Source organism: Scyliorhinus torazame, chromosome 5 (assembly GCF_047496885.1).
Source record: "Scyliorhinus torazame isolate Kashiwa2021f chromosome 5, sScyTor2.1, whole genome shotgun sequence".
NCBI lineage: Eukaryota > Metazoa > Chordata > Chondrichthyes > Carcharhiniformes > Scyliorhinidae > Scyliorhinus > Scyliorhinus torazame.
In genome coordinates, this window is record NC_092711.1 from 173,086,895 (window position 1) to 173,113,477 (window position 26,583).

The 26,583-nt window shown below is 48.8% G+C and overlaps 1 protein-coding gene across 1 annotated transcript in view; it reads left to right on the forward strand.

Annotated features, from left to right (window-relative positions):
- The window catches only part of LOC140422331 (uncharacterized), a 38,140-nt gene extending 16,262 nt beyond the window's left edge, over positions 1 to 21,878 (forward strand). The window contains exon 4 of the mRNA XM_072507361.1: positions 18,881 to 21,878. Within this exon, the coding sequence (XP_072363462.1) occupies positions 18,881 to 19,529 (649 nt within the window). The 3' untranslated portion in view covers positions 19,530 to 21,878. The remainder of the gene's footprint in view (positions 1 to 18,880) is intronic.
- The last annotated feature ends 4,705 nt before the right edge of the window (positions 21,879 to 26,583 follow it).

Sequence of the window (26,583 nt, forward strand, 5' to 3'; positions counted from 1 at the left end):
TCTGATACCTTGCCCTCTCCGACCCACACCCCTGAAAGCACCCTGTCCTGTATCCGCTGTGTCGGGAGCCGTGGAAATTCCCTCACCTGTTGTCTAGTAAACGCCCTCACCTGCATATATCTCAAGAAATTTCCCCGGGGTAACTTATACTTTTCCTCCAGTGCTCCCAAGCTCGCAAAAGTCCCATCTATGAATAAATCTCCCACCTTCCTAATTCCCAACTGGTACCAGCTCTGAAATCCTCCATCCATTCTTCCTGGGGCGAACCTATGGTTGTTCCTGATAGGGGACCCCACCAGGGCTCCCCGCACCCCTCTCTGTCGCCTCCACTGTCCCCATATGTTCAGTGTTGCCGCCACCACCGGGTTCGTGGTGTACTTTTTAGGTGAGAGCGGTAGCGGTGCCGTCACCAGCGCTTCTAGACTCGTCCCTTTACAGTACCTTCTCTCCAGCCTTTTCCACACCGCTCCCTCACCCTCCATCATCCATCTACGTATCATTGCCACATTGGCGGCCCAATAATAATCTCCCAAGTTCGGTAGTGCCAGTCCTCCTCTGTCCCTACTGCGCTGAAGGAACCCCCTCCTTACTCTCGGAACTTTCCCTGCCCACACAAAGCTCGTAATGCTCCTATCTATTTTATTAAAAAAGGTCCTGGTGATTAAAATAGGGAGACATTGAAATACAAATAAGAACCTCGGGAGGACCATCATCTTAATTGCTTGCACCCTGCCCGCCAGCGATAAAGGCTGCATGTCATACCTCTTAAAGTCCTCCTCCATTTGTTCTACCAGCCATGTCAGATTAAGTCTGTGCAAGGTTCCCCAGCTCCTAGCGATCTGAATCCCCAAGTATCGGAAGTTTCTTTCCACTTTCCTTAGCGGTAAGCCTTCTATCTCTCTACTCTAGTCCCCTGGATGTATCACAAATAATTCACTCTTCCCCATGTTTAACCTATACCCCGAAAATTCCCCGAACCTCCTCAAAATTCGCATAACCTCTATCATCCCCCCCGCTGGGTCCGACACGTATAACAATAGGTCATCTGCATATAACGAGACTCGGTGTTCTTCTCCCCCTCTAGTCACCCCTCTCCATTTCCTGGAGTCTCTCAACGCCATGGCCAGAGGTTCAATTGCCAATGCAAACAACAATGGAGACAGCGGGCATCCCTGTCTTGTTCCCCTATATAATCGGAAATACTCCGATCTATGTCGACCTGTAACTACGCTTGCCGTTGGTGCCCCATAAAGTAGTCTAACCCAGCGAATAAACCCGTTCCAAACCCAAACCTCCTTAACACTTCCCATAAATACTCCCACTCCACCCTATCAAATGCCTTCTCTGCGTCCATTGCCGCCACTATCTCTGCCTCCCCCTCCACTGAGGGCATCATTATCACCCCTAATAGTCGTCGCACGTTAACATTCAATTGTCTCCCTTTTACGACCCCTGCCTGGTCTTCGTGCACCACCCCCGGACACAGTCCTCTATCCTCGATGCCAGCACCTTTTCCAGCAATTTGGCGTCCACGTTCAGTAGTGAAATAGGTCTATAGGACCCGCACTGCAACGGATCTTTGTCCCTCTTCAGAATTAGCGATATCGTCGCCTCCGACATCGTCGGGGGTAGAGTCCCCCCTTCCCTGGCCTCATTGAACGTCCTCGCCAACAACGGGGCCAACAAGTCCACATATTTTCTGTAGAATTCCACCGGGAACCCGTCCGGCCCCAGGGCCTTCCCTGCTTGCATGCTTCCCAGTCCCTTAATAACCTCGTCCACCTCAATCGGCGCCCCCAGGCCTGCCACCGCCTGCTCCTCCACTTTCGGGAACCTCAATTGGTCCAGGAACTGCCGCATCCCCTCCTCTCCCTCTGGGGGCTGAGACCTATACAGTTCCTCATAAAAGGTCTTAAACACCTCATTTATCTTTCCTGCCCTTCACACAGTGTCTGCCCTTTCATCCCTAATTCCTCCTATCTCCCTCGCTGCTGCCCTCTTTCGCAGTTGGTGCGCCAACAGGCGACTAGCCTTTTCTCCATATTCATACCTCCTCCCCTGTGCCTTCCTCCACAGTACCTCTGCCTTTCTGGTGGTCAGAAGGTCAAACTCGGTCTGGAGTCGTCTCTTCTCCCTGTACAGCTCCTCCTCCGGGGTCTCTGCAAATTCCCTGTCCACCCTTAAAATCTCCCCCAGTAATCTATCCCTTCCCTTGGCCTCTGTTTTCCTTTTGTGGGCCCCAATAGAAATCAGCTCTCCTCTGACCACCGCTTTTAGTGCTTCCCAGACCACTCCCACAGGGACCTCGCCGTCGTCATTGACCTCCAGGTATCTCTCAATACACCCCCTCACTCTTGCACACACTCCCTCATCCGCCATCAGTCCCACATCTAATCGCCAGAGTGTTCTCTGCTCCCTGTCCTCTCCTACTTCCAGGCCCACCCAATGTGGGGCATGGTCCGAAACCGCTATGGCTGAGTATTCAGCTTCTTCCACACTAGAGATCAACGACCTTCCTAAAACAAAAAAATCTATCCGGGAGTATACTTTATGGACGTGGGAGAAGAAGGAATACTCCCTGGCCCTGGGTCTAAGAAATCGCCATGGATCCACTCCCCCCATTTGGTCCATAAACCCCTTAAGTACCTTGGCCGCTGCCGGCCTTCTTCCGGTCCTTGAGCTGGATCTATCTAACCCCGGGTCCAGCACCGTATTGAAGTCCCCTCCTAAAATCAAATTTCCTGCCTCCAGGTCCTTAACCAACACGACCTCCATTCCCTCCAGCCTACCACTCACCATTACATATCTACCTCCACTATCTGCTACGATGTTCTTTGCTTCAAATGCTACCCGTTTCCCCACCAAAATGGCCAACCCTCTGTTCTTTGCGTCCAGTCCTGAGTGGAACACCTGTCCCACCCATCCTTTCCTTAGCCTAACTTGGTCCGCCACCTTTAGGTGCGTCTCTTGGAGCATAACCACGTCTGCCCTTAGTCCTTTCAAATGCGCGAGCACTCGGGCCCTTTTTATCGGTCCGTTCAGGCCTCTCACGTTCCACGTGATCAGCCTCACTAGGGGGCTACCTGCCCCCCTCCCGTGTCGACTAGCCATTACCTTCTCTAGGCCAGTCCCATATCCCGCCTCCGCGCTCCCGCTCGCTCCCCCAGCGTCGCACTCCGCCCCCGATCACCCACTCTTTAGCCATTTCCTTTTGGATTTCCGCAGCAGCAACCCAGTTGTCCCCTCCCCCCCCCCCCCCCCCCCCCGCTAGATCCCTATCTAGCTTGATTGCTCCCCCCATATCACTTCCGTAAGTCAGCTGACTTCAACTGACCCCGGCTACTCCTGCTCACTCCTCGACCCCCCCCGGTGTGAGGGAACTCCCATCCGCCTTGCGCCTATTTTCCCGCCTTATTCTTTCTGGCGCGGGAACATCCCTTTACCTGACCCGCCTCTTATGGCGCAGATCCCTTTCCCCTCCCCCTCCCCTTCCCTATTCTTCGACTATGTCCCGCCTTTCCCCCCTCACCGGCGCCCACATTTCCCCAGTGTCCCCCCCCTTCCCTGTTTACTTCTCGATTAACTTTCACCATCACATTAACAAAAACAATAACAATAACAACAATAACAATTCCCTGCAGCATCAGTCCCTCAGTTCCGGTCCAGTTTCTCTTCATTGATGAAGGACCATGCTTCCTCCGCCTTCTCGAAATAATAGTGTCTCTCCTGATACGTGACCCATAGTCTTGCCGGCTGCAGCATCCCAAACTTCACCTTCCTTTTGTGCAAAACCTCTTTGGCTCGGTTGAAGCTCGCCCTCCTTCTCGCCACCTCCGCACTCCAATCCTGGTATATCCTTACCACAGCATTCTCCCATCTGCTACTCCGCACCTTTTTAGCCCATCTCAGGACCTCTTCTCTGTCCTTAAGGCGGTAGAATCGCACGATTATCGCCCTCGGTGGTTCTCCCGCTTTTGGTCTTCTCGCCGGGATCCGATTTGCCCACTCCACCTCCATGGGGCCCGCAGGGGCCTCGGCACCCATCAGTGAGCTCAGCATCTTACTTGCGTACGCTCCACAGTCCACTCCTTCCACACCCTCAGGGAGACCTAGTATCCTAAGGTTCTTCCTTCGCACTCCATTTTCAAGGGCCTCAATCCTGTCAGCACACTTTTTATGAAGTGCCTCGTGCGTCTGAGTCTTAACCGCCAGGCCCAGGACCTCGTCCTCAATACCTGACACCTTCTGCTCCACCATGCGAAGCTCAGTCTCCTGGGTCTTTAAAGTCTCCTTAAGCCCCTCAATTGCCTGTAACATCGGGGTCAGTACCTCCTTCTTCAGCAGATCCACGCACCGTCTCACTACTTTATCCTGCTCAGGCCCCCATGTCGCCTGCGATTTCTCCGCCGCCATTTTGTTCTCCACTCCCTCTGACCTTGTGGTTGAAGATTCTTCGGGCTGCAGCCGCCGCCGCCGGTTTTTCCCTCCGTCGCTCGGGGGGGACTCCCTTCCCACGCACCTCACACCGGGTTTTTCGGCCGGCAAAGTCCCCGTTGGGGCTCTTAAAAGAGCCCGAAGATCTGTCGGAGCTGGAGCCGCCGAAACATGCGGCTAGCTCATCCTCGCCGCAACCGGAAGTCCCCAGCCTGAGTTTTATTTGTTGTAAAAATGTAAAATTGCTGTGCATATAAAGAATGTGCAATGAGGATAAATGTAGCAGCAAGAGAGACCTTCCAACTCTGATTAGCCTCAACATTTGAAACTGTATGAATAAGGAATTAAAGTAACTGTATGAAACAGTCCTATTGTATTCCTGTCTAAGGTAATGAGAGAAGATGGTGTCAGTAATTAAAGATCCAATTAAATGAAACGAGTGCCCAATTGGCCAATGGTTATGTTACAACAGGCCCAACGCTGACATGACGTAATGGTCACTTTGGGGATAAAAGTCGACGTTCCGAAGGTCTTCCTTGCTGGCCAAGTACTGAAAACTCTCGCGGCCGAGTTCCAAGGAAATTATTGTCAAAGAAGGAGCCAGGGAGGGTTACGCTTCTGCAGACTGATCACCTGCATGAAGTTGTAAACGTGTCTTCAAGTTGTTCAGTAAAACTTTTTCTTTTAATAAACTTTTTAAATTTAATTTCCAGAGAATTCTGCCTTTTCTTTAATTGGTTATAATTCTTGTCCGAACCAAAGCAAATTTATTAAATGGTCAATTGGGGATGGCTGAAATCTATTAAGGATCAGATAACATCAATCTTCAATTTAAAACTTTCACTTCTGTCGCGCCTTTCACAACCACAGCATGTGCCAAAGTGTTTCTGAAGTGTCGTCACTGTTTTAGGAAACGCAGCAGCAAATTTCCACAAAGCAAGATCCCACACACCGCAATGTGACAATGAGCAGATGATCTGATTTTGGTGATGTTGATTGACGGATAAATATTTGTCAGGACACCGGGGATAGCTCCCCAACTCTTCTTCACAATAGTGGCTGTGGGAAATTTACAGAACCTGAGAGGGGCAGACAGGGCTTCAGTTGAACATCTTATTTGAAAGAAGCTCTGACAGTGCAGCACTCCCTCAGTGCTGACCCGAGGAGTATTGGATGTGATTTCTGTCCTCAGGTCCCTGGACTGGGACTTGATTAAATTGATTTGATTGGGACTTTATTGGGGATGGTTAGGAGGGGTTGGTTTGAGAGGGGCTGCAGTTTGTATCTGTTGTATGTTTGGGATTGAGGTGGCTATGGTTGTCGGGGTGGGGGGGGGGTGCGGGGAGCAGGGCAACGGAATGGGGAATATATGATCCCCTGGGGGAGTTTAAGTGTTGTCAGGGTGTTGGGTTTTGGTTGCTCATCCGTAGCCTGTATGGGTTGGAAGGCGTAGTTTGTTTTTGTTCTTTGAGCATACACCGTGGGTGGGGGTTACCTTTGCTAGCTGTAAAGTTTCAGCTCGTGAACGGAGTGAGGTGGGGAGAGGGGCTGCAGCTTGTTGTAATTAAAATATTTTTGAAAAAAAACTTTCCTTTAAGACCTCAAAACTGTGGACTCCTCAGTTCATGTGTGGGCTTCACTGCCTTTTGCTGAGAGATTTAAACATGAGGAACATCCCCGGCTCCTCCAGTCTTATAAAAACAAAGTAAATTACAGCACAGGAACAGGTTCTTCGGCCCTCCAAGCCTGCACTGACCATGCTGTCCATCTGAATTAAAACCCTTGTGCTTCCGGGGACCATATCCCTCTTCCCATCCTATTCATGTATTTTTTAAGATGTCACTATCGTATCTGCTTCCACTACCTCCCCCAGCAGCGAGTTCCAGGCTCCCACCACACTCTGTTCAAAATGCTTGCTTCGTCCCTCTCCTTTAAACCTTGCACCCCGCACCTTGAACCTATGCCACCGCGTAATTGACCCTTGCACCCTAGGAAAAAACTTCCATCCGCTCTGTCCATGCCCCTTATAATCGTGTAGACTTCTATCAGGTCGCCCCTTAACCTCCGTCGTTCCAGTGAGAACAAACTAAGTTTCTCCAACCTCTCATAGCTAATGCCCTCCATACCAGACAACATCCTGGTAAATCTTTTCTGTACCCTCTCCAAAGCTTCCACGTCCTTCTGGTAGAATTGATCATTATATTCCAAGTGCGGCTTAACTAAGGTTCTATAAAGCTGCAACATGACTTCACAATTTTTAAACTCAGTGCCCCGATCGATGAAGGCAAGCATGCTGTATGCTTTCTTGACTACCTTCTCCACCTGCATTGCCACTTTCAGTGACCTGTGTACGTGTACACCCAGATACCTCTGCCTATCAATAGTCTTAAGAGTTCTGCCATTTACTGTATATTTCCCACCTGTATTAGACCTTCCAAAATGCATTTCCTCACATTTGTACGGAATAAACTCCATCTGCCATCTCTCCGCCCAAGTCTACAACTGATCTATATCCTGCTGTATCCTCTGACAGTCCTCATCGCTATCCGCAATTCCACCAACCTTTTGTCATCCGCAAACTTACGAATCAAACCAGTTACGTTTTCCTCCAAATCATTTATACAATTACAAACACCAAAGGTCCCAGCACTGATCCCTGAGGAACGCCACTAGTCACAGCCTTCCATTCAGAAATGCACCCTTCCACTATTGCCCTCTGCCTTCTATGATGGAGCCATTTCTGTATCCATCTTGTCAGCTCACCTCTGGTCCCGTGCGACTTCACCTTCTGTCCCAATCTGCCATGAGGTTCCTTGTCAAAGGCCTTACTGAAGCCCATGTAGACAACATCCACTGCCCTACCCTCAGCAATCATCTTTGTCTTCCTCGAAAAACTCGATCAAGTTCGTGAGACATGACCTCCTCTTCACAAAACCATGATGCCTCCCACCAATACGTCCACTTATTTCCAAGTGGGAATAAATTGTATCCCAATGAATCCTCTCCAATAATTTCCCTATCACTGACGTATTGCAAACCGGCCTGTAATTACTTGGATTATCCTTGCTACCCTTCTTAAACAAAGGAACAACATTGGCTATTCTGCAATCCATTGGGATCTCCCCTCTAGCCAGTGAGGATACAAAGATTTATCTCAAGGCCCCAGCAATTTCCTCCCTTCCTCTCACAGTATTCTGGGTTAGATCCCATCAGATCCTAGGGACTTGTCTACCATCATGTTTTTCAAGACCCCAGTACCTCCTTTTTGAACTTAATATGACCCAAACTATTTACAGACCATTCCCCAGACTCATCACCCACCAAGTCCTTCTCTTTGGTGAATACTGAAGCAAAGTACTCCACGCATAGATTTCCTCCCCTGTCCTTAAGTGGGTCAACCTTCTCCCTGGCTACCCCTTTGCTCTTTATATATGTATAATATATGGGGAGCATGGTAGCATAGTAGTTAGCACTATGGCTTCACAGCGCCAGGGTCCCAGATTCGATTCCCGCCTTGGATGACCGTCTGTGCGGAGTCTGCATGCTCTCCCTGAAACTGCGTGGGTTTCCTCCGGGTGCTCCGGTTTCCTCCCACAAGTCCCTAAAGATGTGCTGTTAGGTAATTTGGACATTCTGAATTCTCTCTCTGTGTACCCGAACAGGCGCGGAATGTGGTGACTGGGGGCTTTTCACAGTAACTTCATTGCAGTGTTAATGTAAGCCTATTTGTGACAATGACGATTATTAAAATTAAAAAGCCTTGAGATTTTCCTTAATCCTGCTGGCCAATGACTTTTCATGACCCCTTTTAGCCCTCCAGACTCCTTGCTTAAGTTTCTTTCTACTTCCCTTGTATTCCACACTTGCTTCGTGTGCTCCCAATGTAGAGTGAAGGATATGCCGGCCTATAAGGTTAGGTTGTGATTGAATATTAAGCTGCTGATGGCCCACAGCACCTCATGGGTACCCTGTTTTTATCGAGATGTGTTCTGAATCTACCCCATTTAGCACAGTGATAGTGTCACACAGGACAATGGAGGGTATCCTCCGTATGAAGGTGGGACTTCGTCTCATAAGATCACAAGAATATTGATTTTCTATTCTTCTTGCCAAAGTGGACAAGTGAAATACATCACATGGCTTGAGACCAGGACAAAGTTACACTTTAACGGTCTAATTACAGAGCAACTGCTGCAAATCCCATAAAGGTTGGATGAGCTAAGGTCTGGAACCGTTAGCTCCCCAGCCATTGAAAATTAAGTTACACTTCAGTTCGAGGCCCTGTTGTATGAAGAAAACAACTGTGAGGTTTCAAACCTTCAGCCGTGTGACTTAAATTAGTTTAACTTTTAACTTGTAGTTTCTGGAAAGAAGCAGTCACTTTCTGTCACAGTATATAACCACCTTTGGTTTGTGAACAAAGAACAAAGAAATGTACAGCACAGGAACAGGCCCTTCGGCCCTCCAAGCCCGTGCCGACCATGCTGCCCGACTAAACTACAATCTTCTACACTTCCTGGGTCCGTATCCCTCTATGCCCATCCTATTCATGTATTTGTCAAGATGCCCCTTAAATGTCACTATCGTCCCAGCTTCCACCACCTCCTCCGGTAGCGAGTTCCAGGCACCCACTACCCTCTGCGTAAAAAACTTGCCTCGTACATCTCCTCTAAACCTTGCCCCTCACACCTTAAACCTATGCCCCCTAGTAATTGACACCTCTACCCTGGGGAAAAGCCTCTGACTATCCACTCTGTCTATGCCCCTCATAATTTTGTAGACCTCTATCAGGTCGCCCCTCAACCCCCTTCGTTCCAGTGAGAACAAACCGAGTTTATTCAACCGCTCCTCATAGCTAATGCCCTCCATACCAGGCAACATTCTGGTAAATCTCTTCTGCACCCTCTCTAAAGCCTCCACATCCTTCTGGTAGTGTGGCGACCAGAATTGAACACTATACTCCAAGTGTGGCCTAATTAAGGTTCTATACAGCTGCAACATGACTTGCCAATTCTTATACTCAATGCCCCGGCCAATGAAGGCAAGCATGCCGTATGCCTTCTTGACAACCTTCTCCACCTGTGTTGCCCCTTTCAATGACCTGTGGACCTGTACACCTAGATCTCTTTGACTTTCAATACTCTTGAGGGTTCTACCATTCACTGTATTCACTGAACTTAAAAGAGTTTAAGTTCTCCAGTCAGTTTTCATAGTTCTTTAGTTATTTTAACTCCTATTACTTACAAACATGTATTCATTGAATGTGTCATGCTGTAATTTGCTCTCTCAACATTTACACCCTGATCATCTTTATGCACTGAATTTATACACACGGATGATAAATTTTAATCTGAAATGACTGTAATTTCTGTATTAGTTTAAGGCTATGTTACAGTTTGTGCCCATTTCATTAACTGTGTTGCAAGCTTTTGAAGCCACTGCGAAAACATAAACAAGTAGTTTATTTTTCAAAACATATTAATAGGTGCCTGTCCCAGTGAGAACACCACAGGATTTCTATAAATCAATTCGACACTTGGGACAATGAGCCCAGTGATGAGTGTATTTCAGATATATTGTAATATAGGTATTTGGTGCAGTAAGGGTTAAAATCCTGGGTTAATGTTGTAATGATATGCAAGGAGTGTAAAGGGTTAACAAGATGATGTTCATGTATCTCAACACTAGATGGCACCAGAGAAGTCATATAAAAGGCGGTATCGCCAGGAATTCTGGGAGAAGGTTGAGAAGGTTAGTGAAAGGTCGAGGTAGTGTGTTAGCTGTATTAGAAAGATATAGATTTCTGTGCATAGATTTAATACCGTTGTTTTATTAGCTATTGTAAAGTGTGTACACTTAGTAAAGTGTGGGAACCATTTGAAGTAGTGTAAAGTAAACTAGTTTTGTTTCAAATACATAGTCTGATGTTCTTTGTCAACACTATGACTTTTAGTCATCTAGGAGGACTACACAAGGATCATCACAGTAGAGTGGGGGCTAAGCCGGGCCATGAGGTTGCAGATTGTGGCTGAATGTAATTCTGCTGCTGGCGATGGCCCACAACACCTCCTGGATGCCCAGTCTTGAGTTGCTAGATCTGTTTAAAGTCCATTCCATTTAGCACAGTGGTAGTGCCACACAACACAATGGAGAGTATATCCTCAATGTGAAGACGGGACTTTGTCTCCACAAGGACTGTGTGGTGGTCACTTCTACCGAGACTGTCATGGACAGATGCATCTGCAGCAGGCAGATTGGTGAGGATGAGGTCAAGTATGTGTTTCCCACTTGTTGGTTCCCTCACCACCTGCTGCAGTCCCAGTCTAGCAGCTATGACCCTTGGGGCCCAGCCAGCTCGGTCTGTGGTGGTATTACCAAGCCACTCTTGGTGATGGACATTGAAGTACCCCACCCAGAGCATATTCTGGTTTAGCACAGGGGCTGGTTTAGCACAGTGGGCTAAACAGCTGGCTTGTAATGCAGAACAAGACAGCAGCACGGTTTAATTCCCGTAACAGCCTCCCCGAACAGGCGCTGGAATGTGGCGACTAGGGGCTTTTCACAGGAACTTCATTGAAGCCTACTTGTGACAATAAGTGATTTTCATTTCATTTCATTTTTCATTATCTCATGTTTTTCCATTAACACCATGTTTCAAGCCATTTGAAGAGGACAAACTTTTCTTCCTTGTGCGTCAAGGCCGATGATATTCAGCTCCCAAGAATAATAATCTAATAATAATCTTGATAATTGTCACAAGGAGGCTTACATTAACACCGCAATGAAGTTGCTGAGAAAATCCCCGAATTGCCTCACTCCGGCACCTGTTTGGGTACACAGAGGGAGAATTCAGAATGTCCAATTCACCTAACAGCACATTTTTCGGGACTTGTGGGATGAAACCAGAGCATCCGAAGGAAAGCCGCGCAGCCACAGGGAGAACGTGCAGACTCTGCACAGTGACCAATTAAGTGACTCTGTCACATCTTGACATTTTGTCTGTAAATTCTCCCCCTCTAATATCCTGTAAAAGGAGTTTACCAAAACCATCTCTATCATTGCAAGATAGAAATTCAGAACAGATTATTCTAGTAACTATGGAACACTGCAAAGGATGTCAATGTCTTTAAGAGAGAGAGAGACCTGGGCCAACCTTTCCAGAGTCTGCACCATCCCTGGTGTGGTGTTGGGTGTTCTAACACACAGAAGAGCCAACACAGTTGCATATGGTACAACACTTGTTTATTTAAACTCACTATTTACAACTTGGTCTTTGCACTCTGCACGTGGGGGGCTCCCTGCTTGTGGTGTTTCAACAGCTCTTTCATGCTTCCTTCTCCCCAGACCTACTGACCTCCAGGTGTCGTGCTCGTGCTTTTTATGTGGTTGGTGTTCTTGTCTGTGATTGGTTGTGGTGTTGTGTACTCTGATTTGCCTGTTAGTGTGTCCATCATGATGTGTGTGTTTGAATATCATGACATCCCCCCTTTTTACAAAGATATGTGCCTACGTGGTAATAAATATGATCGTGACGTGAGTGCATCTAAGAGTGTGTGTGTGTCGTGTGCAGCATGTGTCTATGACGGAACTATGTACATGGGGCGATGTCGAGTGCGTCACATGAATCCAGTTGTACCATAACATAACAGAAATGCGAACGAGAGAAGAAGAAAAAAAATTTTGAACAGTTGTCCAGTCAGACGACATCTGGAACGATAAACAACAACAGGTTATCATGTAAAATTGTCCAACTTATTAAACATATGAACTGTATTATAAGTCCATTCTAATGGGTTTGCGACGAATTCGGGTTGACCGCCTTAAGGGTGGATCAAGAACCACCGGCTGCTGTGCAGGCATGGCCATGGGTGGCGATGGAAAGGGCGTGATGTGCGGCAGCTCCACAAAGTCATCCTCGGAAGCCTGTTGAGGATCTGGCGTGTTGTGTGGCTGTGAACGTGGAAGTCGGCGAAGGGCGCGCCGATTGCGGCGACGCACGGAACCATCCGGCATGCGAACCAGGAACGAGCGGGGAGCCACTTGTCGGAGGACTTCGGCCGGTGCTGACCAGCCACCATACGGTTGATGGACGCGTACTTTGTCTCCGGAGGACAGGGGGGGCAGGTCCGTCGCTCGTGTGTCGTACCGACCTTTCTGGCGATCACGCTGCAGTTGCATGTCCCGAAGAACCGCCTCATGGTCTGTTGTCGGTGCCAGGACGGAAGGTACCGTCGTCCTGAGGGAGCGACCCATTAGTAGCTGCGCTGGCGAGAGGCCCGTGGATAACGGGGCCGATCGATAGGCCAGCAAGGCAAGGTTAAAGTCCGATCCGGCATCAGCCGCCTTGCACAGGAGCCGCTTTGCGATGTGGACACCCTTTTCAGCCTTCCCGTTCGATTGTGGATGCAGAGGGCTGGATGTCACATGAGTGAAACCATATGCTGCGGCAAAGGACGACCATTCACGGCTGGCAAAACAAGGTCCATTGTCTGACATGACAGTCCTTGGAATGCCATGGCGAGCAAACGTTTCCTTGCAGGCCCCAATGACTGCGGACGACGTCAGATCATGGAGAGGCATGACTTCCGGGTAGTTTGAGAAGTAGTCTATAATAACAATGTAATCTCTGCCGAGCGCGTGAAATAGGTCAACACCCACCTTCGCCCAGGGGGACGTCACCATCTCGTGTGGTAGAAGTGTTTCCGGAGGTTGCGCCGGCTGAAACCTCTGACAGGTTGTGCAGTTGAGCACCATGTTGGCTATGTCTTCATTAATACCCGGCCAATATACCGCCGCCCGGGCCCTTCGTCTGCATTTTTCGACACCCAAGTGGCCTTCGTGTAGTTGACGAAGAATCATCTGGCGCACACTGTGTGGAATGACGATCCTATGCGATTTCATAAGGACCCCGTCTATATTGGTGAGATCATCTCGCACATTGTAAAACTGGGGGCACTGCCCTTTTAGCCACCCTTCCGTCATGTGGCGCATCACTCGCTGCAGCAGAGGGTCAGTCGCCGTCTCTGCGCGTATGTGGGCCAGACAAGGATCATCAGCTGGCATATTTGCTGCTGTCAGAGTCACGTGTGCCTCAATTTGACGCACGAACCCCTCCGCATCTGGTGGTGTGCTCACTGCTCGGGAAAGAGTGTCCGCCACTATGAGTTCCTTCCCCGGAGTGTAGATCAGTTCAAAATCGTACCTCCTGAGTTTGAGTAAGATGCGCTGGAGGCGAGGAGTCATGTCGTTCAGGTCTTTGTTAATGATGTTGACCAGGGGGCGGTGGTCAGTTTCGACCGTGAATCGTGGCAGGCCATACACATAGTCGTGGAACTTGTCCAGTCCAGTTAACAAGCCCAGGCATTCTTTTTCGATTTGCGCGTAGCGCTGTTCGGTAGGGGTCATGGCTCGTGAGGCATACGCAACCGGGGCCCATGATGACGTGCTGTCTTTTTGCAGGAGTACCGCTCCAATACCAGATTGGCTGGCGTCTGTTGAGATCTTTGTAGGGCGAGTCGCGTCAAAGAAGGCCAGCACTGGTGCCGTGACCAGTTTGTGCTTGAGCTCCTCCCATTCCTGCTGATGCGACTGGTGCCAGTTGAATTCCGTCGATTTTTTTACGAGATGGCGCATGTTTGTTGTATGAGAAGCCAGGTTGGGAATGAACTTCCCAAGGAAGTTGACCATGCCCAGGAATCTTAAGACAGCCTTCTTGTCAGCCGGTCGTGGCATGGCTGTGATGGCGCTAACCTTGTCTGCATCGGGACGGACCCCGGACCTTGAGATGTGGTCCCCGAGGAATTTCAGCTCCGTCTGGCCGAAAGCACACTTCGCACGGTTGAGACGCAGGCCATTTTGCCGTATGCGGGTGAAGACACGTCGAAGACGATGCATGTGTTCCTGCGGAGTGGTGGACCAAATGATGATATCGTCCACATATACACGTACCCCTTCGATGCCTTCCATCATCTGCTCCATAATGCGGTGGAATACTTCAGATGCCGAAATGATGCCGAATGGCATCCGGTTGTAGCAGAATCTGCCAAAAGGGGTGTTGAATGTGCATAGTCTTCGGCTGGCCGGGTCCAGTTGGATCTGCCAGAATCCTTTGGACGCATCCAATTTAGTGAATATGTTGGCTCGCGCCATCTCGCTGGTGAGGTCTTCTCGTTTTGGGATGGGATAGTGTTCCCGCATGATGTTGTTGTTCAGATCTTTTGGATCTATACATATACGGAGCTCGCCAGAGGGCTTCTTTACACAGACCATGGAGCTGACCCATGGCGTGGGCTCCGTGACCTTGGATAGGACCCCTTGGTCCTGAAGAATCTGCAGTTGTGCCTTGAGGCGGTCTTTGAGAGGCGCAGGAACCCTGCGAGGTGCGTGAACGACAGGGATGGCGTCCGGTCTGAGTCGAATCTTGTACGTGTGTGGCAATGTCCCCATGCCTTCAAAAACCTCCTGGTTGTGAGCGAGGAGGGAATGGAGATTCGCGTGGAACTCAGCATCCGGGAAGTCGGATATCTCATCTGGAGAGAGAGACATGATGCGCTGTACCAGGTGAAGGACCTTACACGCTTGTGCGCCCAGTAACGAGTCCTTTGATGAGCCCACAACTTCGAAGGGGAGTGTGGCCGTGTACCCCTTGTGAGTCACCTGTAGCTGGCAAGATCCTACGGACGGGATAACGTTCCCGTTATAGTCAACCATCTTAAGCCGGGATGGTGTGATGAGTGGTTTGACCTTCATGGCCTGGACTGCAGAGTAAGCAATCAGGTTGGCGGATGCGCCGGTGTCCAGACGGAAGGCGACGCGCGATCGGTTGACCGTCAGGGTGGCACACCACTCATCGTCTGGATTGATGGCATTGACCTTGTTGACATCAATGACGGCAACTCTGAAGTCATCCTGGTCATCTGCATCACTTAACTGGAAGTCTTGATGCGTGGGCTGGACGGTCCTGACTCGTGTGCGAGGTTGTCGAGGATGCGCCGGATCCATGGGTTGAGCCGCACGACAGCGGGCTGCGTAGTGGCCTATCATGGCACATCTGTTGCACTGTTGGTATTTTGCAGGACATTGCCCTTTTAAGTGTAGACCTCCACACTTGCTGCACGTCATGACGTCACGGCGTTCGTTGCGCCACTGCGCATGCGCAGTGCGATCTTGCGGTGGGCGCGCCTGCGCAGTGCGTCCCTCGTTGTGGCCGTTATTCTTGGCGCGCACCTGCGCGGGAGACCGCGAAAAGCGCGGGAAGCGGCCGCTGTCGTCCGGGCCGTGGGGCGGGAAGAAATCGACGGCCTGGATGCGTTCAACGTCGTGGGCGGCCTGGCTTGCCGATTCGACGGCTGGGGACCCCCTCCGTGCCAACTCGGACGCCTGGAATCGGGCAAAACGGCAGGTCGCATTTTCATGGAGGACACAGGCTTCCACAGCAGACGCTAAGGTGAGGCTCTTTATTTTAAGAAGCTGCTGGCGTAGGCCACTGGAGGCAACGCCAAAAACAATCTGGTCCCTGATCATGGACTCTGTGGTGGTGCCGTAACCGCAGGACTGCGCTAGAATCCGGAGGTGCGTCAAAAAGGGTTGAAAAAGCTCCTCCTTACCTTGCAGGCGTTGCTGAAAGATGTATCTTTCGAAAGTTTCGTTTACTTCAGTTTGAAAGTGCTGGTCCATTTTGAGGATGACCGTGTCATATTTGGCCTGGTTTTCGCCTTCCTCGAACACCAGTGAATTAAAGACATCATTTGGGTGGGGGCCTGCGTAGAAGAGGAGCATTGCAATCTTCGAATCATCCGAGACATTCTGTTTTTCGGTGGCACGGATGTACAGGTCAAATCGCTGCCTGTAGAGCTTCCAGTTGGTGCCTAGGTTCCCCGTGACTTGCATCGGCTGCGGTTTGCCGGTGTGGTCCATGTCCAGAATGGCAGGTTGGTAGGCAGGTATCGATCCACTCCTGTACCATGTGGTGTTGGGTGTTCTAACACACAGAAGAGCCAACACAGTTGCATATGGTACAACACTTGTTTATTTAAACTCACTATTTACAACTTGGTCTTTGCACTCTGCACGTGGGGGGCTCCCTGCTTGTGGTGTTTCAACAGCTCTTTCATGCTTCCTTCTCCCCAGACCTACTGACCTCCAGGTGTCGTGCTCGTGCTTTTTATGTGGTTGGTGTTCTTGTCTGTGATTGGTTGTGGTGTTGTGTACTCTGATTTGCCTGTTAGTGTGTCCATCATGATGTGTGTGTTTGAATATCATGACACCTGGAGTCACTTCCTTTCCCTTCAGTTGTGCAAGTCACCAATGTCCTCCCAGACTAAGAGAAAAGGAAAGGGGGAGAAAAGATGTTGCACAGAGGAGGAAGTTTTAGGCTGAAACCTGGTTGTTTGTTCCCTTCCCCCATCTGGACCAATAGGACGGAGGGGTGGGCCTGGAGGACTAAATCAGGCGGCTGGTCCTCCAGCCAATCAGAGTGAATGAGGGGCGAGACGTTTCGACATTGTTTATTCCCAGCCGTCATCCTCCGTTCGCTGAATAAAGATGGCGATTGTTAACCTGGGCCTGGTACCGGGTGGGAGAAACCCCGCAGCTGCGAACCAGGAAGTTGCCAATTATTAAATTGCTTTTGCGGAACTGTTTCCAAAGTCTCCCACCCACCTCGCCGCTGTCCTTCGATTTGTCCGGGACGAACAGGCCCAATGTGCATGATCCAAACAATTCGACAACAGCGCTTGCGCACTCGTGTCCCAGCCCAGAAGCAGTGATGCGCATGTCCAAGGCAGGGATGAAGCTGCGCATGTGCAGGTATTAGCCCACCCCTGATCTTTCTGCTGAGGTCTTCACCAGTGGGAAAAGTTGGAGGTCCAGAAGGACTCTGGTCCTCCAGCCAATCAACGTGGACGTTGTGTGAATGCGAATGTGTCACAGAAACTGAAACATCTTCCTGTCTCCAACATCTGTGAGTAAAACACTTTCTTTTCTCCCCCTTTCCATTTCTTTTCTCATTCTGACCTTTAATTGGTGACTTGCAGCAACTGAAGGGAAAGGAAGTGAATCCAGGGAGGGTGCAGACTCTGCAAAGCTTGGCCCAGGTCTCTCTCTCTCTCTTAAAGAATTTGACATCCTTTGCTCCCTCAGCTTGACACGTTTATTTGTTGGGCTAAAAGGATGATCTCTTTGCTAATGTTCAATGAAAGGGCTGATTTCCCCAGGAGATAGAATAGAACAGAACCATTGAATTCCTACAGTGCAGAAGGAGGCCATTTGGCCCATCGAGTGTGCACGGACCCAATGAAGAGCACCCTACCTAAACCTACCCCCCCCCCGCCCTATCTCCCTAAACCCAGAACCTTACCTAGGGGACAGTAAATCAATATTGGACGGAGATATGTCCAGTGTTATATTGTACAAATGAGATATTTATGGTTGTGTAATAAAATATATTTATTATTTCGTCTTGTAATATAGTACTGTAGCTGCGTTATATATTTCCAGTTATAGAGTAATTGAAGAAGTCCATTGCACACCTCGAGTCGATGCCAACTCTGTCAAGCAATTCTGTCAGTCTCGAGTGGGCCCCATTCTGCAACCTTGTATCGACCATCCAATTTAATTGGGAAATTATTGATCGTCTTTGCTTGACTATCCTCATAGGCAACAACTTCAAAGTCGTGATCAATGACAATCCCTGTATCTCAACCAGCTGAAACAATTCTATACATTAATCATTTTAGTCCAGTAATATAGACATATATCTGTCTGGCTAGCCTGCGCAAAGATTTTCGGGTCTCTGTGTCCAGGATAGGAAGCAGGGATCTGTCAATCAGCCTGAATCAGCACCTTCAAGAGAACTGGAAGGGTGAATATTAGATACAGGAGAGTGAGAATGGAGGGAGTGTGTGTGGGATGGTGATTTATGAGAGAGGAAAGAATCTTCAGCAGAAACTAGAATTGTCTGTTCTAAATTTCTATCCTGTACTGACAGTGAATTAATTTTGAAAACTCCTTTTACAGGATATTAGACGAGAATTTCCAAACAAAATATCACCTCCTGACAGTGTCACAATCGGGAACGGAATATAATCGCCTTTGAACCTAGAAGGAAGAATATTTGTCAGTTCTGCCTGTCTCAAAAGATTTGTGTGTTTGGAAACGCACTGAGTCACAGGAACCCAAGTGAGAGTGTTCCAGTGCACTGACTGTGGAAAGAGCTTTAACCAGTTACACAGCGTGAAAAATCATCGCACCATTCACAGTTGAGAGAGACCGTACCCATGTTTTGTTTGAGATTTCAACTGATTGTCTAACCTGGCGAGACATCAGGGCACCCGAACATGGCGAAACAGTGGAAATGTGGGGATTGCGGGAAGGGATTCAGATCCCCATCTGTGCTGGAAATACATCGACACAGTCACACTGATGAGAGGCCGTTCGCCTGCTCCAGATGTGGGAAGGGATTTAAATCCCTATCTAACCTGGAAACACATCAACGTGTTCATACTGGGGAGAGGCCGTTCACCTGCTCCACCTGTGGGAAAGGATTCAGTACATCTTCCAATCTGCAGACACATCAGCGAGTTCACACTGGGGAGAGGCCATTCACCTGCTCTCAGTGTGGGCAAGGATTCAGTGTTTCATTCACCCTCCGGAAACACCAGCGAGTTCACACGGGGGAGAGGCCATTCGCCTGTTCAGAGTGTGGGAAGGGATTCACTCAGTCATCCAGCCTGCTGAGACACCATCGACTTCACACTGGAGAGAGACCGTTCATCTGTTCTCAGTGTGGGAAGGGATTCACTGATTCATCTAACCTGCTCACACACCAGCGATTTCACACTGGGGAAAGGCCATTCACCTGCTCTGAGTGTGGGAAGAGTTTCACTCAGGTATCTGACCTGCGAACACACCAGCGAATCCACACTGGGGAGAAGCCTTTTAGCTGCTTTGAATGTGGGAAGCAATTCCTTGATTCATCCCACTTGCTGAGGCACCAGCGAGTTCACACTGGGGAGAGACCATTCACCTGCTCTGAATGTGGGAAGGGCTTCACTCAGTTATCCCACCTGCTGTCACACCAGCGAGTTCACAAGTGATGACAGGGGTTGGATTCTGCTGTTCCTGCTGCTGTTAATCACATCTAGGACTGCAACTTGTTCATTCTGATAGTTGGCGACAAGTCAAAAATGTTGGCTCCGTGATTTATTTAACATCCCCTTGAGAGAGCAGATGGATTCTCTGCTTGACAACGCATTCATAAGACCATCTGACAGTGCAGCACTCCCTCGGTGATGGCACTCAGACAATTGGTTTTGATTTTTCTCCTCGGGTCCCCGGACTGGGATTTGAACCCACAACCTTCTGACACCAAAGTCAGAGAGCGACCCACTGAGCCACGGCTGACACTATAGACATACAGAGTTAGGAAGGGAAGGTTACTCTTTGAAACCCCCACCCTTTGCCTCCAGTGCCTAAATCTCATAATAAACACCCCAGTATAAATAATATGTATTTGACTGACAAATGTGATGTGTTCTAAGATTGTTATATTGTACAACTGTTTTTAATTTTGATTAAAATGGAGGAATTAAGGGGGAGTCACGTGACCTTCTCTGAATTTTGCTGCTATCAAACCTGAAGTGGCCTGATTGGTTCATGATTAAAGGGAGCCTCAGGTTATTTGACTGGGAAGACTGTGTCGACAAGCGGAAAGGCTGCTCTGCTGAAAGTGGTTCGACTTTTGGTTTCCAATGTCCCAGGAAAGTGTTGAGAATATTAGAATTTGAAAATGGTGAGCAGCACGGTGGCGCAGTGGTTAGCCCTGCTGCCTCACGGCGCCGAGGTACCAGGTTCCATCCTGGCTCTGGGCCACTGTCCGTGTGGAGTTTGCACATTCTCCCCGTGTTTGCGTGGGTTTCACCCCCACAGCCCAAAGATGTGCAGGGTAGGTGGATTGAACATGCTACATTGCCCCTTACTTTGAAAAAAAAAATTGGGTACTCTAAATTTATGTTTTAAAAAAAAAAAAGAATTTTAAAATGGCTTTACTTTAATTGTATATTTAATTTCAAGATAGAATGAAGTTTGGAGTCTAAATGATATCTAATCAGCATGTCTACCTGGATATAAGGCCCACCTATAAGAACTAGGAGCAGGAGTAGGACATCTGGCCCCTCGAGCCAGCTCTGCTATTCAATGAGATTATGCCTGGAAACTGACACAAAATACATGTTCAATGCCTCAGCCATTTCATCATTTCCCATTGTTAAATCCCCCTTCTCATCCTCTAAAAGACCAATGCTTACCTTAGCTACTCTTTTTGTTTTATATATTTGGAGAAACGTTGCTGTCTGTTTTTATATTCTGAGCTGGTTTACTCTCCTAATCTATCTTACTTTTCTTTATAGCTTTTTTCATGGATTTCTGTTGACCGTTAAAGATTTCCCAGTCCGCTAGTTTCCCACTAATCTTTACCACTTTGTATGCCTTTTCTTTCAATTTGATACCCTCTTTTATTTCCTTAAATATCCATGGCTGATTTTCCTTTTTCCTACAGCCCTTCCGTTTCACTGGTATATATTTTTTCTGAGCACTGTGAAAAATCTCTTTGAAAGTCCTCCACTGTTCCTCAATTGTCCCACCACAAAGTCTTTGCTCCCAGTCTACCTTAGCCAACTCCTCCCTCATCACATTGTAGTTTCCTTTGTTTAAGCATAAAACACTGATTTTTGACTTTACCTTCTCATACTCCATCTGTATTTTAAATTCAACCATACTATGATCGCTCCTTCCGAGAGGATCCCTAACTATGAGATCATTAATCAATCCTGTCTCATTACACAGGACCAGATCTAGGATACCTTGCTCTCTCGTAGGTTCCATTACATACTGTTCGAGAAAACTATCGCGGATACATTCGGTGAACTCCTCCTCAAGGCTGCCCCGGCCGACTGGTTTGACCAATCGACATGTAGATTAAAATCCCCCATGATAATTGTCGTCCTATTTTTACATGCATTGGTTATTTCTTTGTTTATTGCCCATCCCACTGTGATGTTATTATTTGGTGGCCTATAGACTACGCCTATCAGTGAACGTTTCTCCTTACTATTCGCCTTACTCCTTACTATGGGCGGCATGGTGGCACAGTGGTTAGCACTATTGCTTCACAGCACCAGCGTCCCAGGTTCAATTCCCGCTTGGGTCACTGTCTGTGCGGAGTCTGCACGTTCTCTCTGTGGTCTGCATAAGTTTCCTCCGGATGCTCCTGTTTCCTCCCACAAGTTCCAAAAGACGTGCTGTTGGGTGAATTGGACATTCTGAATTCTCCCTCTGTGTACCCGAACAGGCGCCAGTGTGCGGCGACTAGGGAATTTTCACAGTAACTTTGTTGCGGTGTTAATGTAAGCCTACTTGTGACAATAATAAAGATTATTATTTTCTAATTTCTATCCAAATGGATTCAACCTTCTCTATATCATCTCTCACTGCCACCCTGATGCCATCCTTACATATCAGAGCTACACCTTACCTTCCTGTCTGTCCTTCCGAATAGTCTGATACACCTGAATATTTAACTCCCAGTCATGAGCATTTTGCAGCCGTGTCTCTGTAATGGCCACTAAATCATATTCATTTGCGATGGTTTGTGCCGTCAACACATTTGTCTTGTTTTGAATGCTAGTTGTAATACCGTATTTTTGAGGCACCTCCCATTAATAACATCTGAGTTCTTCCCTTTATCTTTTGTCATACCGTTCGATGTAGTTTAACCCACCTTCCCATGTGCTAACCTGCTGCTTTGCTTTCCATTAACCATTTACTTCCCGTTTCACTACCCGCCCCACTAGCTAGTTTAAAGTCCTTGTGACCTCCCTATTTATCTTTTCCACGTGGACACTGGTCCCAGACCGGTTCTGGTGGAGACCGTCCCAATGGTACAGATACCTCCTGTCCCAATACTGATGCCAGTGCCCCATGAAATGAAACCGCTCTTTCCCGAACCACTCCTTCAGCCACGTGTTTACTTCCCTAATTTTCTAATCCCTATGCCAATTTGCACATGGCTCAGATAGTGATCCAGGGATTATGACCCTTGAGGACTTGTTTTAATTTAGTTCCTAGTGCCTGATATTCCCCCAACAGGTCCTCTTTCCCAGTCTTGCCTATGTTGTTTGTCCCAACGTGGACCACAACAACTGGATCCACCCCCTCCTTCTCCAATATCCTTTCAAGCTGGTTATTTTTAATTTTTTCAAATATATTTTATTCAAAATTTTTGGCCAACCATAACAGTACATTGTGTATCTTTCACACAGTAATATAACAATATAAATAACAATGGCCAGTTTTTTAAACAAGAAATAAATAATATATAAACAACATCAAAATTATAAAAAAACAAAACTAAATGGCAACTGCCTTGTCCCAAATAAATACCCTCCAAAAAAAAAAATACAATTCAGCCGTCCAGTATACAATTACCTATAACAACAACCTATACATATTATACTTATACACTAACATCCCCGAGAGTCCTTCTGGTTCCTCCCCCCCCGCCCACCCCCTGGGTTGCTGCTGCTGTCTTCTTCTTTTCCATTCCCTCTATCTTTCTGTGAGGTATTCGACGAACGGTTGCCACCGCCTGGTGAACCCTTGAGCCAATCCCCTTAGGACGAACTTAATCCGTTCCAGCTTTATAAACCCTGCCATGTCATTTATCCAGGTCTCCACACCCGGGGGCTTGGCTTCCTTCCACATCAACAGTATCCTGCGCCGGGCTACTAGGGACGCAAAGGCCAAAACATCAGCCTCTTTCGCCTCTTGCACTCCCGGCTCTTCTGCAACCCCGAATATAGCCAACCCCCAGCTTGGTTCGACCTGGACCCCCACCACCTTCGAAAGCACCTTTGTCACCCCCACCCAAAACCCCTGTAGTGCCGGGCATGACCAGAACATGTGGGTGTGATTCGCTGGGCTTCTCGAGCATCTCGCACACCTATCCTCTACTCAAAAAAATTTACTGAGCCGTGCTCCAGTCATATGCGCCCTGTGTAACACCTTAAATTGTATCAGGCTTCGCCTGGCACACGAGGACGATGAGTTTACCCTACGTAGGGCATCAGCCCACAGCCCCTCCTCAATCTCCTCCCCCAGCTCTTCTTCCCATTTCCCTTTCAGCTCATCTACCATAATCTCCCCCTCGTCCCTCATTTCCCTATATATGTCTGATACCTTACCGTCCCCCACCCATGTCTTTGAGATCACTCTGTCCTGCATCTCCTGCGTCGGGAGCTGCGGGAATTCCCTCACCTGTTGCCTCGCAAAAGCCCTCAGTTGCATATACCGGAATGCATTCCCCTGGGGCAACCCATATTTTTCGGTCAGTGCTCCCAGACTTGCAAACGTCCCATCTACAAACAGATCTCTCAATTGTGTTACTCCTGCTCTTTGCCATGTTCCAAATCCCCCATCCATTCTCCCCGGAGCAAACCTATGGTTATTTCTTATCGGGGACCACACCGAGGCTCCCGTCTTTCTCCTATGCCGTCTCCACTGCCCCCAAATTTTCAGAGTAGCCACCACCACCGGGCTTGTGGTGTATTTCTTCGGTGAGAACGGCAACAGCGCCGTCACCATAGCTTGTAGGCTGGTCCCCCTGCAGGACGCCCTCTCCAATCTCTTCCACGCCGCTCCCTCCTCTTCTCCCATCCACTTACATACCATTGAGATATTGGCGGCCCAGTAGTACTCACTTAGGCTCGGTAGTGCCAGACCCCCCCCCTATCCCTACTACGCTGCAAAAATCCCTTCCTCACTCTCGGGGTCTTTCCGGCCCACACAAAACTCATGATACTCTTCTCAATCCTTTTGAAAAAAGCCTTCGTGATCACCACCGGGAGGCACTGAAACACAAAGAGGAATCTCGGGAGGACCACCATTTTAACCGCCTGCACCCTCCCTGCCAGTGACAGGGATACCATGTCCCATCTCTTGAAGTACTCCTCCATCTGTTCCACCAACCGCGTTAAATTTAACCTATGCAATGTACCCCAATTCTTGGCTATCTGGATCCCCAAGTAGCGAAAGTCCCTTGTTACCTTTCTCAGCAGTAAGTCCTCTATTTCTCTGCTCTGCTCCCCTGGATGCACCACAAACAACTCACTTTTCCCCATGTTCAGTTTATATCCTGAAAATTCTCCAAACTCCCCAAGTATCCACATTATCTCTGGCATCCCCTCCGCCGGGTCCGCCACATACAACAACAAATCGTCCGCATACAGAGATACCCGGTGTTCTTCTCCTCCCCTGAGTACTCCCCTCCACTTCCTGGAACCCCTCAATGCTATTGCCAGGGGCTCTATAATGGGGACAGAGGACATCCCTGCCTCCTCCCTCTATGGAGCCGAAAATACGCAGACCCCCGTCATTCGTGACCACGCTCGCCATCGGGGCCCTATACAGCAGCTGTATCCATCTAATATACTCATCTCCGAAGCCAAATCTCCTCAACACCTCCCACAAATAATCCCACTCCACTCTATCAAATGCTTTCTCGGCATCCATCGCCACCACTATCTCCGCTTCCCCCTCTGGTGGGGGCATCTTCATTACCCCGAGCAGCCTCCGTATATTCGTATTCAGCTGTCTCCCCTTCACAAACACAGTTTGGTCCTCATGGACCACCCCCAGGACACAATCCTCTATCCTCATTGCCATTACCTTGGCCAGAATCTTAGCGTCTACGTTCAGGAGGGAAATAGGCCTATAGGACCCGCATTGCAGCGGGTCTTTTTCCTTCTTTAGGAGAAGCGATATCGTTGCCTCTGACATAGTCGGGGGCAGCTGTCCCCTTTCCCTCGCCTCATTAAAAGTTCTCATCAGTAGCGGGGCGAGCAAGTCCACATATTTCCTGTAAAATTCAACTGGGAATCCATCCGGTCCCGGGGCCTTCCCCGCCTGCCTGCTCCTAATTCCTTTCACTACTTCCTCCATTTCGATCTGTGCTCCCAGTCCCACCCTCTCCTGCTCCTCCACCTTAGGAAATTCCAGCTAGTCCAGAAAACACATCATTCTCTCCTTCCCATCCGGGGGCTGAGCTTCATATAATCTTTCATAGAATGCCTTGAACACTCCATTCACTCTCTCCGCTCCCCGCTCCATCTCTCCCTCACTCCCCCTATTTACCTCGCTGCTCCCCTTTTCCTCAATTGGTGGGCCAGCAACCTGCTCGCCTTCTCCCCATATTCGTACTGTACACCCTGTGCCTTCCTCCACTGGGCCTCTGCAGTACCCGTTGTCAGCAAATCAAATTCTATGTGTAGCCTTTGCCTTTCCCTGTACAGTCCCTCCTCCGGCGCCTCCGCATATTGCCTGTCCACCCTCAGAAGTTCTTGCAGCAACCGCTCCCGTTCCCTACTCTCCTGCTTTCCTTCATGTGCCCTAATAGATATCAGCTCCCCTCTAACCACTGCCTTCAGCGCCTCCCAGACCACTCCCACCTGGACCTCCCCATTATCATTGAGTTCCAAGTACTTTTCAATACACCCCCTCACCCTTAGACACACCCCCTCATCCGCCATTAGTCCCATGTCCATTCTCCAGGTTGGACGCCGTTCTTTTTCCTCCCCTATCTCCAAGTCCACCCAGTGTGGAGCGTGATCCGAAATAGCTATCGCCGTATACTCCGTCCCCCCTCACCTTCGGGATCAACGCCCTTCCCAAAACAAAAAAGTCTATTCGCGAATAAACTTTGTGGACATAGGAGAAAAACGAAAACTCCTTGCTCCTAGGTCTGCTAAATCTCCATGGGTCTACTCCTCCCATCTGCTCCATAAGGTCTTTAAGCACCTTGGCTGCTGCCGGCCTCCTTCCAGTCCTGGACCTCGATCTGTCCAGCCCTGGTTCCAGCACCGTGTTAAAATCTCCACCCATTACCAACTTCCCCACCTCTAGGTCCGGGATACGTCCTAACATACGCCTCATAAAGTTGGCATCATCCCAGTTCGGGGCATATACGTTCACCAAGACCACCGCCTCCCCCTGTAATTTGCCACTCACCATCACGTATCTGCCCCCACTATCCGCCACTATGGTCTTTGCCTCAAACATTACCCGCTTCCCCACTAGTATAGCCACCCCCCTGTTTTT